Source organism: Spodoptera frugiperda, chromosome 27, assembly GCF_023101765.2.
Source record: "Spodoptera frugiperda isolate SF20-4 chromosome 27, AGI-APGP_CSIRO_Sfru_2.0, whole genome shotgun sequence".
NCBI lineage: Eukaryota > Metazoa > Arthropoda > Insecta > Lepidoptera > Noctuidae > Spodoptera > Spodoptera frugiperda.
Genome location: NC_064238.1, coordinates 7,603,317 through 7,623,790, shown reverse-complemented (window position 1 = coordinate 7,623,790; position 20,474 = coordinate 7,603,317). Strand labels below are relative to the sequence as shown.

General features: G+C 35.8%; 1 protein-coding gene across 2 annotated transcripts in view; it reads left to right on the top strand.

The window, feature by feature from the left end:
* LOC118263309 (serine/threonine-protein phosphatase rdgC) overlaps positions 1–20,474 on the top strand; it is a 72,106-nt gene that overhangs the window by 36,407 nt on the left and 15,225 nt on the right. For both annotated transcript variants that reach the window (XM_050705181.1, XM_035575219.2), the window contains 8 exons: positions 6,186–6,313; positions 9,963–10,053; positions 11,609–11,754; positions 12,613–12,777; positions 16,159–16,325; positions 17,022–17,058; positions 18,314–18,463; positions 18,728–18,808. In XM_050705181.1, the coding sequence (XP_050561138.1) occupies positions 6,186–6,313; positions 9,963–10,053; positions 11,609–11,754; positions 12,613–12,777; positions 16,159–16,325; positions 17,022–17,058; positions 18,314–18,463; positions 18,728–18,808 (965 nt within the window). The remainder of the gene's footprint in view (positions 1–6,185; positions 6,314–9,962; positions 10,054–11,608; positions 11,755–12,612; positions 12,778–16,158; positions 16,326–17,021; positions 17,059–18,313; positions 18,464–18,727; positions 18,809–20,474) is intronic.

Here is a 20,474-nt window from a genome sequence, read left to right as displayed (position 1 = left end):
CTTATTTATTGTCGTACACATGATGTCAACAGCAACAACGTGATTAATTTGACTAGCAAACATCGTAATCTATAAACTTGAACCTTAATATTATGTACAATAAAACAGTATTTATGTCGCAACGTCACACATAATAAAATATTCAAATAAATACTTATTTTTAAAGTAGACCATGTCACGAGAAAAACTTTGCCTGTACTGTATGAATAGACTCTTTGAGGTAGATACAACATGAAATGGAAACTTAGTCCTCCGTCTCTCTTTTAATATTTTCCAAGATTACGTCGAGACTAGCACAGTATCGCAAGCTCATAATGAACCCTATAACTACATTGATTACGGCGGATTGCTTTTACAAACATACCATACCATAGCGTTGAAAGGGTTGAACATGACAAATGGTAAATTGTATCCCGCTTTTCCATGAGTGGGGCAACATTCTGCAATATTGCTTTACGGCTCTTTGGGTTAGGAAAAATCATATAAGTAGGTTACTATTGTGTTTTGTTAGAGAATATATACAAAGAATTTGTGCGTTACGTGTAAAGAATTTCTGGTTGTGTTGCCATAAAAGGGAACTATGATTGATATTTTTGAGGAACTTCTTCTTTGTTGAATGTGTTTTATTTACATCTGCTTTGTATCGGTTACGTCAGACATTGTTGGTGCAGAGATTATATAACAGGCTCATTAGTGGTCGTTAACTGGATAGCTGGATCTAAAGTATTGGACGGTACTTAAGTCGATTGCAAAGTATTGGGGGCGTTATTTCTAAATTCTCACTAATTACATAAGGTTTTGGATCCTGAACATGCTAAATATTTGTCTGTTATGTACCTATGTAGAAAACAAATGGTGTATAAAGAGTCTACAATGATTAATTTGATTATGTGAACTATGTTTACATTTGTAAACATCGACATTTATTTAAAACCATTTAACTTAATGCTTAAGTTTTTATCAACCATGTAAGTAAATACCAAAAACACGTTACTTAATGCAAATCAATTAGATATAATTTTCCGGTGCATGTAATTCTGGTTAGCTAATGATATGGACATGGCTAGCTTTACATACACGTTATACATTGACCTACATTTTACCGATTATGCCTGTTCTGTCACCTGATCGCATATCGCTGGCCTATCGCAGGTATCAAGGGCCGTGATTATACTTTAGAAAAATGCTCTAAGTTAATAACATTAGTTCAGTACTTAATTATCTTATCTGTAACGTGTTAAGCTTTTAACTTTAATGTTCAGTGACAGGCTTGTGACTAGTTTATTGTAAAAGTGGTTTGTTTATTATATGTTGTCGGATTTATTTACTGTGTGTTTGACTTTGAATGTAACTATATATAACCTACTCGTAGTAAAACTTCATGTGCTTTACGTAGCAGATAATTTGATTGTCTAATGCCCGAATACTCAAACGCTACTCAATTTTAAGACGCTCTCAAATGTAGTTCTGTCACTATCAATTCTTTATAAAATGACAGGGATAGCACGATATTTAAGTAACTTAAAATTGAGTAGCATTTGAGTATTCGGGCGTAAATGTTCATAAGTCATTCTTAAATTGTCCAGTTCATATACTACAATTTAACCAAGAAATATACATAGATTCAAAATAAAACTATATATGATTATGTATTCAAGTGCTGATTGACTCACAGAAAAAACGTTTCCGACAGTTCAAATCCTTTTACTTTGAGTTTGTGTTTGCATTTATCCTTTTACTAAATCCCTTTGCTTTATCGGCGAGTAGTTCAGTTCAATAGTTCGACAGTTTTCCCATAGAACACTTGATCAAAAGTAGTTTATTTTCTAAGGAGCTTTTGAAAAACATCAGGCCTTTTATTGCTTGGAGATATTATAGATAGAGGTAGAGGCACATGTCGGTTTTTAAACCTTCTCTTCACCAGTTAAGCCAGTTTAGTTCGATGTAACAGAGAACGAGTCTTTTCCCTATTTATATTAGAGTCTTCTAAGAAAGAGAGAAGTCTCTTTCTTAGAAGACTATTATATGTATAACAGCCCACCATAGCCCATATTACCATTAAAGCTAATATTTCTCCATATTCTCACAATATTTTCCCCGTAACTAGTAATGTACACTATCCCAGCCTCATCTTCGTCTAAGGTCGAATTGTTTACTCTTGTATCAAATTCCACATCCTTCACATAAACTTAGTTATTATTAGGTAAAGGATCTTAATTAAGTTTGGATATTAGATTAACATTAACATGGTATTTAAAGATTTTGTTGAGACTTGAGAACCACGTGTAGGTTGTATCTAGTTCATTAATTTTGTGTGTTTATTAATACTATGTGAAAATTTTACAATTGCTTGTAAAATTGTAGGATTTGTCAATAGCATGACTGCTGCTGCTAATTATCATCGAGTAGCTAGATTTGCAAGTCTTTGTTATAGCGGGTATTGGACATTGCTCTCAGTGTGACTTGTTTCTAGTAGTGGGATGTCGATATACACGGGCCTTATAACTGACAAAAAATAGGTAACCTATAATACTGGCTTGCCTTAGTAAGTATAGTATTTATTTTCAGTTATTATTTCCGTAAACTATTGTATTATCACAACGATTTATCTTTACAAGTCTCGAGCCATAGAGTGTTTACTTCTCAAGTGCGTATCATCATTGATTAAATACATATTTATCAATTTTTAGCTAACAATTATTTTCACTCAATTTTTCTGTGTTTTGCATACATTTACAATACATCAACATTTTCTTCTTTATTAGTATTTAGCCCTCATCCCACTTCGTAGGTTTATTTTGACCTGTCTGGAACATCTGTCATAGGAAGGTCGACTATTTCTTCTGAAGGTATGGGCTATCCCTTATCTTACGTTTAGTAAGGGTACAAGTAGACAGAGATGATTAGTCACAGCTTTTTACTCTCCTCCTTGTACTAACTCCTGAGATAGTCCTTATGACCCTCAAATAAATGAGTCAATGACATAGCAAAAACGGCTTAGCAAAAAAATCATTAATATTTCTCTTTCATTGATGAATTGTCAGAACGCAGACTTGTGTTTGTGTAGTAATGTAATGTCTAGACTATTTTTTGGGCTAAGTCTACAATTCTAGACTAAGAGCCAGCGCACCGCAGAAAATGCTATTCACGCAGACGAAATGCAAATCTTTTTTGTGTTATATTTTTACTCGTTTGTCAATATGATTGGCAGTTGTTTAAAATTACTTTCAGTTTGTTTTTAAAAACATTTATTGCAGACACCTAAATGGCTTCGATTTATGTATAATGACCTTCATGAGTAGTAATTTTGTAGCAGACAAAATTTGTATTAATGATTTCTTTAAAGGTTTATTACTTTTTTTGGAAATATGAAAATAATGACTAAATAGAAATAAAGATATTAAATGACAGTGTTGTCTACTGATAAATAATAATTAATACCTACATTAAAATATGATACATAAATCATACTGCATAAAACATAAAATAATTTATGAAGAGCGACGTTTCTGGTCAACCTTACAAGTTATTCAGAGCCCCGAATTTATTTTCGTTTAATCAATACCTAGTCTGACCTAATAAATGTTCTCAGAACTACTGCATACCGGACTGCACTTCAAAGGGATTAGTTATTCAATTAAATTAAAGCACTTTAGACTGAGTGAGATAATATATGAGTAACTATGCAAATCATGAACTTCATCCATCACACACGCGGATAATTGATGGGTAGAAAAAGAGAAATGAGAGAAGAAAGGTTGCAGTTTTAGGACATAGGTAATCAGGTCCCAGATAAATTATTACTACGCAAAGCCTGTTGAATAGATCCAGATGAGCACAACAAGAGTGTAATAAAAAGGCATTACGACTTTGATTACTATTATCACTATGAATGAAGGAAGCAAAATGATAGTACCATAACAAAACAGTAATATACTTCATCCCAAGTTCGGTTAACTGTTATCTATTCTTCCATTTCTTAGTCCCTTGTGTAGTGTATAGAGATAAAAACGGTTCGCTGGCCTCCCTACACGAACATTAGTATTGTACGGAGTAATGTAGCACTCTGCTACAGCGGCACTTATCGCGAGATAACTTCATGCGGGCTCGCCTAATATCTTACGATAATTGTATAAATGTTCGCCAACGTACAAGCTTTTGATGTATCCCTATAAAAGGATTCTAGATAAAACTTTTCTCAAACAAATTCACGGATTTTATTCCATAGCAATAAGAGCTATTTTCGTGATTCTATTCTCGTACCTAGGTGCGGGTGACCGTACTCACTTGTTACAACTTGGATATAACTTATTTACAATGATGTTCTACATAATATTGGGGGTGTAATAAGTCCTATCCTTGGATACGACCGTCGATAAAAATACGATCGAAATTGGTTTGCGAATTTGCAATTCAGAATTTGGAATATATATATGGGGCTGTGTTCGGCAAGATGACGGTTGACACCGCAGCGGAGGCTGTGAGGCTCTGCCTCAGCAATATGTAGAGGGTGTCTCTAAACACACATGTGTTGCGCTCTGATTATTACTAAGCCGACTTGACGCCACTTGAGATTGTGATGAGAGCTTCGTTTAAGTAAATTATTGCTTCGTACGTGTTCGTTATTAGAGACTCAAATAATTTGTTTATTAATTTAAACATACTGGTATCTACCTACATATTAACATATTCCGAATGAATAAGCCGACAATATCATAGTCATAAACTGAATAATATTTATTTTATCAACTAACCTAGTATTCAAATCATTTAATATTTAACCTGTGTTGCATGTTTTAAAATTGAAATTCACAGGTTTTATGGAAACATTCAAATGAAAAAAATCAATAACAACATTGTAAACAGACCATCAGATAGTACTATAATGACCCAATTTCCCAACGAAAAAAAAAGATAAAGATAAACTATGTAGTTTTATTTAGGTCGATTAGCAATTAGAGAAAGCTAATCAATGAACTTCAGTAATCAACTGAGGTTGGCTATGAAAAGGACATCAAAACGTAGTACCAACGTATAGACAGCTTAACAGCTTATATCATAGTTAGGTAGGTACTTGTTTAGGGTATCTAACTCAAGTACTTAGTCTGCAGACACTAGATAGACTTAATTAATGTTGTGTTACGCATCGCTGATAACTTATTTAGAACAAGATCAACTTGCATGTTCACGTGCCCTAGTCATATAAGAATTTATTTACTTTGTTATTCAATTAATGAATACTAAATAGTCTGTAACTTCGTGTATCATGTCACAGGAGTACCAGGAATGCATAGAATTAAGGAGGTTTGTCATTTTAGGTTTGTTTATCTATCAAGTACAATTACAGAAATGTTTGTGCAAATAATATTCTTCTTCTTCTTTTTAATTCTCCAGATTCATTTTCGTAGTCGTCTATTGCCAAAGTTTGCCTGCTGAAAGTAATTTGGCAACACAAAAAAATAAATAATAGTATCAGCTGTTATCGTTCCCATACATCCGAAATAATCAATTTGCGCTGGTTCCGCTAATAATAAACCAACGGAAATGTTTTGTTGTATTGCAATTTTTTGTGGATCCATTTTCCGACGTATTGTGTTCCGAGAAATCAAGAGTTTCTTCTGTATGTAAAACATATGTGTAAACAACCACTCATCGTTCGTAAATCAACATTTACTTAGATATTTTTGTTTGCTTATAAGTGGTTTTCCTTATTCACCCTTCAATCAATTGTCCTTCCCTCCTTATTTGAGTGGTTTCTTTTATTATTTCTAGTTTTAGTTACTACTTCTGATAATAAAATCAGAGAAAAGTCCATCAATCATGTTTTTTTTAGAATCAATTCTGTTCATGACACCGTTATTGCAATTTACACTTTACGCCAATAGCATAGGACACAATTTGGCACGCGCGTAAAATTGCAAGAACTAGCTGAAATAAATTCGGTTTTTATACGGTCATCATGGAAAAGTAGTTGACGCTTTTCCAATCACATTAACGCTTTGTTTTCACATTGAGCGACGATTCGAGATTTCAAATGTGATATTTCGACGGTCCAATGGAATTACACTCAATCCTTAAGCTTATCTAGATTCGATAAAGTTGAGAAGATATTTTAAAGTCGAAAGCAATCGAATATGGACTTTTTTCCTCCGACACAAAGTATTCATTATCTTAAATTGTTTCAGCAATGAAGGCAGCCATCTTGATCCAGCAGTGGTACCGCAGATACTTGGCTCGGATGGAGGTGCGCAGGCGCTACACCTGGACTATATTCCAAAACATCGAATACGCTGGAGAACAGGACCAAGTGAAGGTAAGCGAAACTTAAGAATCTTTTGATTTCACAGTACACTGGTTTAATCCATTTTATAGCTGTAAATACTATGCGTTTTGCCTTGTGACGTACAACCTGCTTTTGCCTCAGTAGAAAATAGAGTTGATACATATTTACGTAAAAATTGTAAGTAGGTATTAATTAATGCTTGTCCAATTTATTTAAAAAAGTTCAAATCACGTGACGTCACCTTTGGCCAACGACTAGCACACCAAAAGGTATCTAATCTACGAATTAAATTTGGTATTCAGGTCAACGTGAGATACCCTCCAGAGATACAAATAGATTACTTATCCCTTCCTGAGCGGGATCTGTCGTGATTGTTTGATTCAACATAATGTGATATCTCTATGAATAAATATTGAAACTTATGCATATAATTTTCGTTCGACGCAGTGTTGCGTTCGATAGTTCTGGTTACCTTATAGATATCGGGGTTTCGAATTGTATTTGTAAGAGATTTCAAAAATGTGACAGTATGAAAATGTCACTTAAGATAAAATGTTAATACACCGATGATACCTTAATCATTCATCGCCGGTAATGTTAAGCAGTAAATTCTTTGTACATCGTTCGCAAAAAGTTCCATTAAACTTTTGTTACTCATAAAGTCTAACAACTTTAGTAATGACCACTTCGTATGAATAATAAAACTTGTAATCTATCTTAATTAATACAGTACCCTTAGTATAAGTTTGCTTACGTTTAAAGTAATCGAAACGAGAGCGCATTCTGTACTCTGATTGGCCGGCTCGAATAAACCAACCAATATAAATAGAAGAACGAACTAATAATAAGATTTTCATTGATAACTCTTATTTTAGACGTTGTAGTAGTGTTATTCACTTGACTCAACTTAATACCGCTAAAGTGTACTCATATTCTTCATCATTTAGTTTCATACGTGTTTACTCTTAGACTACTATTATAGAGCACCCACACAAGTTGACGTCAACCTTTAGAAAGGGCAAGTTAATTTACCTGGACTGTGCAATGAAATGAGATTTAGTTAAGTAGGTTGCTTCAATATCTAAGCATATTGCAAAATATACACATTAACTAAAATACCATTGAAACTCTCCAACGCAATTTGAACTATAATTTATTATCAACAAAATAGTTATTTGTTTGTAGCAGGTAAATATCTAATTTTGAAGGTATATTTTTAATTAAATCTATGTATCTTCGTCAAGACGAAACGTGGCTAAATGAATTTGTCTAAGAAACATTTCTCTCTGCTGTGAGCTATTCTCAAGACAGAGGAACAATGTACCTAATTACTGATCTAGATAGCACTGCCTCAGGAGCAGACGTTGTACAAATTTACAATGTTGCAACGCTAAAACCATCCAAATGACTTAATTACTGCTTTGCGTTAAGTATTCATTAAGTTTAGATTTAATTTCCTTACAATTTTCTACCAACGCATAAATGGCATTTACTCCAAAATACTTTTCGTAATGTTTCATATACTTAAACTTGTTTAGTCGTTACCGAGACGGAAACCCACAAATATCCGAACTTTCACATTTTAGGGTTGCGTACCAAACAATAAACTTAAGCTAACCTAAAAGGGGTTCGTTATCCGTGATTTATAATTAAATAGATAAAGGAATAAATTACACTTTGAGGCGATTAACACAGCCGTTTAATTTAAATTTATTATTGCGAGTCCTACAACTTTCCGAAATTGTGAACATTTTGTTTAAATTTTGTTTCGTTAGTTTAAACCTTGGAGTCGTCTGGGCTCCAATTAATGTTAAGTAAATTTTCATAATATATCAAACTGAAAGAAAAATGCAGAATTTGATTATAATATTATCCTCGTGTAAATTCATCGGCGCTGTCATATTAAATAAAGTTTGAGATGAACGAAGCAATCTAGCCCGACGCAAAGAGGCGTCGGTTCCATTGACTCAATGTGTTCACTGAACATTTCAGTGCGATCATTCGGTTTCAGTGAACAAAGCCACGCACGGACAAACCACATTACCATATTATTATATTTTGTCGGTTTTCCTTTTTTCACTATTTGCTTACAAAGAAGTTCAATTTCACAGGGAATTTGGCACCTTTACGATAGCTACTTGCTGTAGCGGCAAAAAGGTTCCACTTTGCGCTTTCCGTGTTATATTGAAAACAATTTTCAAGTTGCATTTGGGAATTGGGTAAAGTACAAGGTAAGCGTAGCGGGAAGGTAATGAGCTGAAGTAGGGGTTAAGTGCTTAACCTGCTTAAGCCGGGCGTCGTTTCATAACCTCAATTTTCAATATATATGATGTAATTATTCAAATTTTATGGGTGTTCTAACTTGGGATAGAATTATTCTAATGGGGTTAATAGTCTCTTAAATGAAGGTTGACAATGTCGGGCTAGGACAGCGACACAGTTGAGCGCGTCAGCTGGTGCAGCGGCGTGACCTACCTCCTATGTGTGATTATATAACTATTCACGCGAGTGCACAATCACGTACGCATGGTACGCAACTACGCACGCTCATTCACACACGCTGGCTAGCCTTTCATACACGCTAATATTTTGATTAAACTTTTTGAGCAGTTCTTAAAATATCTTAATTTCCATTTTTTTACATATGAGCATGTAATGTAATAATATGTAATATGCATGAGGCTGTAAGTCATGCATATAATGAAATATAAATCTAGTCAGCCAATTTAAAACGTAAATATTTGTAATACAGATAAATGGTCGCAACAATTTACATATTTCATAAATTATACTTAAGCACTAAAATTAATTGGATTTTCAGTAATATCGAGGTGTGCTAAATCTAAAAGATAACGACGATATATTTCCATAGGGGTTTAGCTTTTGCGTTTAAATGTACGAGATTAAAAACTTGGTAAGAGCTTAGTAATAATGACGGATGGTCTGGAGTTCATTAGTGATGTTATTAACGACGTCAGGTTTTAATGACTGTACTAAAGTCGTGACTTGATGTCAGTAGTGAAGCTAACATTAAAAGCTAGAGCGAATGACAAGCCATGCAGGTCAGGTCGCACTCAAGCTTGTGGCCTCACGTAATAGGTACACTCCAGTACATTAATTCGTTAAGTTGTATTTACAAGCACTTAATTTACTTAGCGCGTCTGTACACGACCGCCTTTCCGAGTTTGTCGTACAAATAATGTAAACTTTGTTTAGTTTCGAAGTACGAGTGTGTTGTGTTTAGTTCGTGTTTGGAGTTTGTGTAATTAAAAAGAGATGTGGACGGATTTTTTAGTGTCAACAAAGACTGATGAGTCGCATTTTTATTGTACACAGCTAGTCCCAAGCTACTCCTAGTTTTATTATTACTATTTGCACCGTTACAAGATATTGCAGGCAGATATTAAAAATATTTTTAGAATGAGCGTATTCAAAACTGAAAAGTTTGCATGCTGCCATAAACGTGTAGACACTAGACATTTGATTGCGATCCCCTCGCACGTTCCAATGGGATTCCCAACATAACGTACATTTTTCAGACTTTAATTGTGTTAAACATTTTTTATTCGCCGTTATTAATTCAGGGGTCGTCCCTTGCAAGGTTTTCCATTAATTAAACGTTGCCCTATTGTGTGCTCGCCGTGGGTGTAGCGCATTGATACGACATGTTTTGTTCCAGCTGTACAACTTCTTCAACGCCTTGCTAAGTCACATGAAGGACACGAGCGGCCGGCCCTCCTCCGAGAGAACATCGAGGACTGCCTCCGTTTGTAAGTCACTCCACCTTGGCATTTACCAGAGTTCAGTAGATTATATCTTAATGATGAGTCCTGGCCCCGCATCGAGGGGTGAAGTACGTTACGGTAATCACGATGCGTACACAAACGCCTAGAGGGGCATAATAAACATTTATAATGCTATAACGACGCAAATAGCATTAGACAAGTTTGTTTGAAGTTGTAATATCAACATCTGAGGTTTCAACATTGGCCTAATGAAGACACTTGATCCGTGAGTTTCCGAGACTCACAGATAGTAACACGATAAACTTACAAACTGCGAGCGACACAGTTATCGTGTGCGCGCTAGTTTTCCGACTTTTTGAAACGTGTAAAAGTTTTTTGTTGACCAACTTCCAAACTATCCGCTGTTGTACTGGTCAGAGTTGGTTATTATTTTTATTGTTTATCACTCGACACGTTTGGAAAAGCTCATTGACAGTAACTTGTTATCTCAGGTCAATGCAATTTTCAAAGATCTTGAAACAAGTTTGATGTAATCTTAAGTACTTTATTTCAAAGAATATTCAGTGAATATCGTTCGCATGGTTGGTGCTTGGTTTTAAACATGTTAGTCCGCGACGTAATTTCATTAAGCGTAACATACTTCGCGTCCGTTTTTCCGTTCCGTTCATTCCTTGCGTTCCCCTTCTATTTTTCCTTGTTCTACGGGCTTCGAACACGCAACATTGCGGTATCTTTACACATGTCTCTAGCTACATAAATCAGTTAACTGCATTGACCTCTGCCACCGATGCAAACAAATCTAGGTCTCGGCTATTCTCGGATCGCTTTGACACAAAATCTCTGTGATGTGAATAATTTATCGGTTTAAAGCGATTGAAATGTTCTGGAAGTAATAGATGTAATTAACTCTTCAGCGCGTGTTTACGATCTGCCTTTGAGTTATATTTTCCCTGTTACTTGGTACAAGTGAAGTTTGTTCGCAAATGCAATTCACTTGCCGACTACAAATTCAACATAGTTGAATAGCTGTGTGTGGTTGCTGCCAACTGACTCGAAGAATGTAGTTCGCTCACGAATTGTGTGCACAATTCTATGTCGTATTCGCTGTTTGGGCACAGTTGTTAACCTGTATATATTGTATCTACGTAGCTATATAAACCTTAAGCTACTTTCAATTGAAAATTGAATCTTATATGTGAGCGACCTAAGCAATGTTACAAGATTTTATATTAAACAGTTTTTCTACTACCTAAATAGTGTTTATAAGTTTCAAAAGTTACAACCGCTGAAGAATATTAGTTTTCTAATGGCACAAAGAAAGAAACCAATATCTCGGGTGATGCTCCCAGTCCTCTAAGTAATACATTGTTCACAATAACTCATCCCCTTTAGTATATTGTGCACTGAACGTCAACGTCCTTGCAAAATTAGAGTCGTGTTTGTAATGTTTAATAACTTTGCAAGTAAGCGAACCCTGAGACCACCTTACGAAAAGAAGACAATAATAGAATGGATGTTTGTTTCACAAAAACAGTCCAAAATTACTTTGTTAAGAAAATTTTCGTCTTAATTTTTGTAGTGGAGCAAGTATTTTCGGAGGAGTCGGACGAGGGTGGGGGCATTGATGAAACAGCTCCCCCGAAGCCGTCACGCGGCCCCGACATCGAATTCCCGCTGCAAAGAAAGGATATTGACCTACTGATTGAGGCATTTAGGAAGAAGAAGGTAACGTCGATTACACCATTCATTTTCTTTTTAAAAAAGTGTAAGAAAAATAAAAATAGTATTTTTTGTTTTGTGTAGATTAAGGTATTTGCTAAGATCTCATCTATCATAGTGATGGACGATCATCGTTCCTGCCAGTTCAAGGACTGCACGTAGGATGAAACTTAACATTTGGGTAGGATCAGATCGATACGATCTACGATGCCATAGTAGGGAATGGGACTGTCCTGCATAATCCCTTGGTACCCTTTTACGACAGACATAAGAAGAGATGGGTTGATTGGAATGATTGGGCTGATCCCATTCGTAAACTAAAATCCGAATGTAACCGCAATTAGAATGGGCGAATTCCATAGATAGAATCACACAGATTCTCTAATTATTTGTGGCCAGCTTTCCTAAATTAGGGCCTTAAAGCTGACACTGATTAGATTTGTGGCTTTGTGATGCTGAACTCTGTGAAATATATATATTTATATATTTTAGTGAAGTTCTCTCATCACGTATGTCTGACTTGAAACATACGAAAGGAAATGTCAATTTGCTAAATATTTTTATTTTCGTTCCGTCCGTGAGACGCCAGTCAACATACTTCGTGTAGCTACTTTCACACAACATATATCTTATACTCGGAATATTGCTGATACATCTTATACTAATTACGATTATACCAGTGTGGGTTGCGATTATTTTCTGTGGGAAACGGAACAGGTGTACATCAGCATCGGTTGCTAGCCTTTAATCTATTATATGCCAATAAACAATCGATCCATTACTTTATTACAAAAGACAACTAGATATTTTGTTTATCCTTTTTATAGTGCTTCAGGGCTAATCTAAAAACCAATTTGTTTGTAGCACCGACTTCATCCGAAACATGTCGGGCAGATATTAAAAGAGGCCACTCAAGTGTTGAAGAGAATGCCCAATATCAACGTGGCGACCACTTCTATCTCGAGCCAGATCACTGTCTGCGGCGACTTGCATGGAAAACTCGACGACTTGCTGGTTATATTCCATAAGGTATGATGTCCTCTTTGTTTTATTTATTTACTGGGAGTTACAATGGAATGCAATTGTAATAGAATGGCTTGGTGTAGTCGATAAGAATGTAGCTCAAAGTTATTGTATAATAGAGAATGTGTATTTAAATGTCCAATTCTGTTAATTTTTCATTTTGGTTGAAGGCAGTTTGTGTATGTTTAGTTTACGTAATTGATAAGATCTTTTGAATTTGGTATTATAGCCTAGGCATAATTATAAAAATTATACAAAGAGTTTTTAAAATACAACGTAACTACGTAACATTTTTGTGTAATTACTTTACGCATGTCTCGGAAACTTGTGCCTTAACAACTTGACTTCGAGCGATCAAAACTTCCAGCACACGCCACAATTGTTGTCGTTAACTTTAACCCGTAATTTTGTGTACAAAACACACTTCTGTAAAGGTGTGTATAACATATTAAACAACATTTCCTAATGTATGAAACATACCCTGTTATTAACCACGACTAGGGTCACTATACTTCCTATTCTAGTAATAACTGATAGAAAAAGTTTGCCCATAAATATTGACTCCCACAAATTACTTCCACCTAAACCATCTAAAGGAAATGTATGGTTTGTGGTGATAGTCAACAGAAAGCAATGGAAACCCAATATTTTGCTATTGACAATATTTAGTAGAGCTGTCCTTTCGAATATTTGCTGACCGAGAATTTCAGTTATTTGAGTAAAAGCATGTGCCTATAGAGCAATATGGCATAGTCTATGTCTACATTTCTGCAAATGCCAGTGATTTTTGGTATTTTATGAGCTTATAATAAAGTTTTATTTTTGATGTTTAACTTCTTCCAATTAGTTCCTCAAGGTTTGTCAGTTTCGATTGGTTTTCCATGATAACATTTTTGGAATGTACTACTGACCCAACACAGTGAAATGCTTATTTTTTTCTAAAGATTGCAAGTATTTAACGAGTTAAATCAATAACCATAACACAATATAAACTAGAACATTGTCCGGTATTGCAAGCTCCACTTAAAGTAATGATTTTAATCGAATGTTTGAACGATGCGAGCGCAAAGTCAATTAATAGTAAAACGTTGCATTTACAGTACCGGTGTGGTTTTAATCTAATATTTCACACAGACGACCCTCCAGTTGTGGAGTTCAAAATTTAACTATTTAAGCAAAATTACATTAATAACAAACAGTCTGCAGTAGCTACCGTTTTATTTTTTTCTTTACTAACGCGGGAATTGAACCAGCTGGTAAAGGAGCGGCGTTTTTGCTTTCAAGCCGGGGTCAGCAACAAAATGTATTTCATGTTCATAGTTTACGACATAAAAAGTTACAAGTTAGGGAAACCCTTTCAGAAATTTAGCCGAAAATAGCATAAAAAGAAAAACTCGACCGGCAACGATGTAATTTTTGCCGACGTTGCGTCGTGGAAAAATGTACAGGCGGTGGTGGCTACGTCACGTCGGATATTAGTAGGGTTTCCTTCAAGTTCTTTTTCATGGATGCTCATTAGAGATGTGACGTCAGGAGGGCGACAGGTCGGCCGGCGGCCCGGCACGGCAAACATCGCAGGGAGCGGCGCACGCGTCATCTAATTGGTAGGTACCGGCGCGCCGCCGCCGTGGCCGGCCGGCCACTGCTCGCTCCGCGGTTTGATTGATAGACCGCCTGTTACGCCGGACGACCTCGTTAATTTGCACATATTGTTTTCCTACTGTTATTTCCGTCTTGTCAACACAAACCCAATAATCCACTTTACCACTATTAAGAAACGGTTAGCGACGTTCAATGTTTACTATCTTCCATCGTATTTTTATTGAGATCTACTATTAAACACTTTATGAATTCTAACTGGTGGCTATTTTCCTAATATAATTATTTCTGACAAGCTTGTCCCAGCGGCTTCACCCGCTTTCCCGTGGGACAAAAATAGTATCAAGTCAACTCATATACCTGCCTGTATACCAAACATCAAAATCCGTTAAGTAGTTTCAGCGTGATTGATGGACAAACATCAAAACATCCAAGCAAACACACTTTCACATTCATAATATTAGTGTAATAGAACCGAACTGACTTTTTTATTATCCAGTTTAAAATGAGAAAACGCATTTTAAGCCCATATGTCATTTGAAATGGACATATCTACTGGTACAAAATCCGTTCCACATACATTGGGGTCCAGCGGGAATGGAAAAGGGTTGTTCAAATTGAGTTTCTACAAACAGGCGGTTTGTAAAAACACGAGGGTCGTATCACAACAAGCCGCGTTTGTCATAATCCTGGTTAATCGCGTCATAAAAATACGGCCGACAAGTGAGTTATGATTTGTGTCAGAGGTGACATTTTGTGTAGGTGTTCCAAAGTCACGATAATCACCAATTAGGTTTTAATGAAATCAGATGCGTGCGGTCTGGCTGTAGAAAAGTAAAATAGATATAAATTGGCTAAAGGATAACGATTATGTAAGTGGTTGCGTATCGATTACCAGCCGACATATATTGCGTAAGCGACCTTCGCAGCGGCCACTGCTGCAGATGTAAGGATTCACAAAATATGTTCTAGCTCACTGCTCTGGTTTTGTGATCAGGTTAACATTATTACTTTATTGGGTAAACTTTATTAAGGCTCGGTAAGCTGGCTCGGCCAGAGGCTTGCTCATAGTTTATTAGGTAAATAACTACTAAATGTTCAAGAGTGTTTCTATGAAGGCGTATCTAAGTACCTATCATAAATTACTAAGTAACGGTAAAAATATGTTAGACCCTTCTCATGTATGAGATTTGGTTGGATATGTTACATATTTTTTTATGAAAACGTTTGCTATTTATCTGGATCGTTACTCGTTAGATGAAAATACGCCGAGTATTAAAAATGTATCTTGACGATCGTTTGGCGCGGCCCTTTGTGTGCAAGCTTTATGTGCTGAAGGTTTTGTGGCTGCCTCCAGCCCCAGGTGACTAATGGTCCTTTTTGAATGCGTTCATTGTAATTACAGTCCTCATATATAATTGAAATCTGAGTATTTCTCGTCTGAAGCTCACTGAATATAAATAGGACCTGCCTTTTGTTGTTTTTGTTATATTAAATCGAGAGACAAAGCCAGGCCATTTCTTATTCGTAACAGTTTTATTAAAAATTCTAGAGCTTTTGGAAGTTGATTTACACGTCTGTCATGTCTTGTTTTGTGTACAATATGTTAGTAGATATAGAATGTAGTGATAGTTTAAGGTTGTGACGACATGGAATAGGCGGAGTCGATGACTCGGTCAATGTGTACACTCGTATGTCAGCAACATGGCTGATGTTTACCGCTGACACCGGCGCGGCGCCTCCAATATTCTCCTGCATATGGAAGTAACCCTCAACTTGCTTGCACAGAATGGGCTGCCGTCTCCAGAGAACCCATACATATTCAACGGGGACTTCGTGGATCGAGGCAAGAAGGGGTTGGAGGTGTTCCTCCTGCTATTGTCTTGCATGTTGGCCTTCCCCGGAGGAGTGTTCTTGAATCGTGGCAACCATGAAGATCTCATTATGAATTCTAGGTTAGTCACACACTTCACTTGAATATTGCTTGTCGTGTTGGATTTATTATCGTACGTGCTTTTCAGGAAAATGTTGTAGGTATATCTATATTTTTTATTTTACAAACTTATAACTCTATATTTTACAAACCAAATATCGAGTAGGTCAATACGATCGATTCCAGATGTCCTATAATTCAAAACAATCCAAAATAATTAATTACAATATAATTGTTTTACAAAGAGTCCTCGTATGCTAAAAGTTTTAACGGCAGGGATTTACAAAATAATTGTAACACTTAACAATGTGCGTCAATTTGTTGAACAATGTGCTAACTTTAATGTACCGGCTCTTTTGCAATGGTAGAATTGCAAACTTCTCGTTTTGAGCTTGTTAAAAATGTTTCAATGAGACTTCCTAACGTTGAATTACAATGAACAGGCGTTTACAGGAATGTTTATTTGAAACAAGCTTTTGTTTAATGTCCTCTTTATCTTTTAATAATGTTAAAAGCATGATGCTGTTGATAAAAAAATTGTACTGTTGTTAACAAATAGCACTTAACTTTACGACATTAATTGTCGCTATGTGCGGTGTACTTAAAACTTTACCTCGTAATCTTTTTGGACATTTGAGGATGCATTGTGTGCCTTTTCTATTGATTTTACGTCCAACAGGATAAAAGAAAATCCTTCTTAAAGAATGTTCTCTTTCAGGTACGGTTTCATAAAAGAAGTTCAGCAGAAGTATCGGGTAAGTAAAGCAAGCAATAATCTCTAACACACACACGTATCTCGTTCCCTAAAAACCGAGCCCCGGTGAAAATATGAGCTTCATTTTATTATACATGGCTATTGGATACAAATCGTCGATCGTAAATCCGATAAAAGGTGAGCCGAACTGAAAACTAATTTGGAACATCGAGAATCCAGATCAGTATATTTTATCCTTACGGAATGGTTGCTACAGGGCTCTAAAGCGATAACAAAAGAGACAAAAATTTCTCAAACCTACCCTACTTATCCAAGATACCTTTTATGTTCATGTTTATCATACAAATATACGAAACAACCCTTTATTCTCAACGATTTTCCGATTGTATAAGAAATAGTAGTTATAAAACGAAACTGTAATAGTCCTTCAAAGGTGAAGTTATATAATACTTAGGTAGTGTAAATAAATAACATTGTGAAGTAAACACTGAGAAAATTGTGAGTTCTTTTTGCAACCTTGTGTCTCAACTAACGGAATAAGATTTTTCTAACATCCGCAGTACAAAGAGTGTCCTGAACACGTTTGTCTTAGAAGTCAGGTTTAAGAAGATTTATTCCCTTTGTGTCTAGTACTTACTTAGTTATCACCGGCTTTTATCCAAATACAAAGTAATTGTAGTTACACTAGCGACTGAGCTTGGCTTTGTGAGCAGTTATTACCTCATTTCCTTGGCGGTTACTATCTACGTGGTATAATAAAATCAGTTTTTGCATCACACTCATTCAAGACTTATTTTCTTTAAGTAATAAACTTCAATCTTGATACCAATCTATTAGAATGTCGAAAACAGTCACACAATTTTAATGAAAGTTTTTATTAAAAATCTTCAAAGACATTCGCCCTTTGAAAAATGTTTTGACGAGATATTAGAATCATGAACAAAATGTAGGATGCAAAATGCACGCTAAGGCATGTTTATATATTTAAGCCAGTCGTGACTACAAGCGCTGGAAAAGCGTTGAAAAACTTTAGAAAATGCGAAAAAGTTTAACAAGCTGGAGAAGCGATGTCGACGCTATCTTTTGCACATTTTTTTGTATAAACCTGGACTTTTACGTGTAGTTTTATAAGAGGAAATGCAAATTGTAACTCTGAGAATTGAATTCTAGTTATCGTACGAGGTAGGTATAAGGTATGCAGAACGTGACATTTTCTAGTTTCTGCCTTCGTTAAGTCGGAGAAACAGTAGGAAGATACAAGGAATACGTGTGTTAATTGGATTTTCTATCACCAGCACAACTCGGAGCGGCTACTGAAACTGATTGAAGGCGTGTACCGCTGGCTTCCCCTGGGCACTATCATCAATAACAGAGTGTTCGTGGTCCACGGTGGCATATCAGACACTACAGATCTCGACATGATACGAAGCCTGGAACGTGATAAGGTACGCTACAGACTAAAAAAGAAAACCTTTATGTAAGTGTTCTTAAGTTAATTGAATGGCTTTTAATGCTGTCTTTGTCAGTAATGTACTTCATAAGTTATTTTGGTTCGCAAGTAAAACAAATTCTATTTCACAATTTAAACGGAATAGGTACAGGTACCTTAAGTAGCACTTAGAGCGCAATTGTGAGGATGTCGACATTAGTCAAAGGTTTTTCTCTAAGTTTGTAAGTAGGTGTATACAAAGGAGTAAACTTGTTTTCAGTACGTGTCTCTGCTCCGCCCACCAGTGACCGAGGGTTCGGCGACGGGCACCGAAGTTATAGACAAAGTGGAGTGGAAACAGGTTAGTCGTTAGTAATCAATCATTCACGATTCAATCTAAAGGTTATCGATTGCTCATTGCCGGCTTCTTGGCATCACGAGTTTTTATCAACCGACGAAGACCCGTCAAGTCTTTGCCAATTTCTTTGATCTATGAATGTGATGAATGAAGCACAACGTGCCGAATATTTGAATGCCTAATATACACGATCATTACCATATTCAATGCGATCAATAACGTTTTCATAAACAATATTCTATTCAGAAGCAATTTCTGTTGAATGAATTGTTGAGTATAATTCGTGCACCTGGCGTGAGTTGGGCTGATGGGGCGCTCCAACATTTTGCAGCTGAGCGGCCATTCTGTGTGGTGCGGGTTGATCCAACATTCAGCAACTAATCAAAACTTTTGCTTTCAACTATCTTTAGAACGTCGGATCACGTTCTGTTTGGCTTTATGAGTTATTGTAATGTGAATTTCTATAGGACGAGCTTCAGGTTGTGCGCTGAATTTACAATTACAATGTGTGGTCGAAATAGACCATTGCTTTTGACTTTGAAAACGGAGGGCCTATCAAATTATAAACGGTTCCGTTTCACGTTCAGTATGGGAAAGGGCAAAGGTCGTTCTGGCGTTGAGTACGAAATGAGTTCCTATTGAAAATACGAAGCTTCGTGTTTCGTAATTAATCTTTCATAACTTTGTTAGTGTAAATAAAAGATTCGTGCCTGCATGTGTCAATCCTACACTATTCATTTATATTTCGGTTCGTATTGACTTTTCTAGGGAATGTTAATTATGAATCAGTTCGAATCAATTGGCTTCACGTCATGCTATTACCGGTGTTCTTAGAAAACCTATTTTGTACCAAGAATCATTCAATCATGTATTGAAATATTAAATAACCCCTATTAAATACATTTAGGTAAGCTGTTATTGAACGGTAGAATCAAATATTTATGAAAGACGTAAAGCTAGTCAAAGTCGCGAAAGAAAATTAGTCTGTGACCATATTATGTGTTTCTAATGGTGGTATAGTAAAACGTTTATCTGACTCATAAACTTCGTATTAATAGAGTTATCCAGATTGAATTATATAGAGATGTCATTCCACAACCGTCAAACTGATCGTTGAGGAACACGTTTTGGCAAATGAATTCAATTAGTTCCGCCAGATAATGGAATATTTGTTACTCTGTGTCCAAAGTGCGAAATGTTTGAAAGATGTGCAATCTGGACTAATTAATCTATTGTTGGCATCTGCCTATACGTATCAACATAATTATGTAATTGCAATGTAGCAATTGATCTCTTAAAACTTACACCATTATTTTTCTTCAAAAACTGTTCACGCGATCAACTAATACATATTTTTTACATTATTGACTTCATAATTTAAATCTAACTTCATAATGTTAGGATTACTCATACTTAATATTTATATGACACTTGACACACAATGGTCAAACCGGGCTTAGTCCATCGGCCGCATCGTAAATAACAACACTCCACATAAATCAAATATGACATTACGTTTTATCATTTAATCCGAGATTTCGCTTCTATTCCAACGCTAAATAAAACCACAAAACGTATCACCATTTTGCAAGGGTTAATTTTTGGTTTCATCGTCCAGCTCAGATAATATTAGATTATATCGCTCGCATAGAGGCCATTGAGTGGCTTT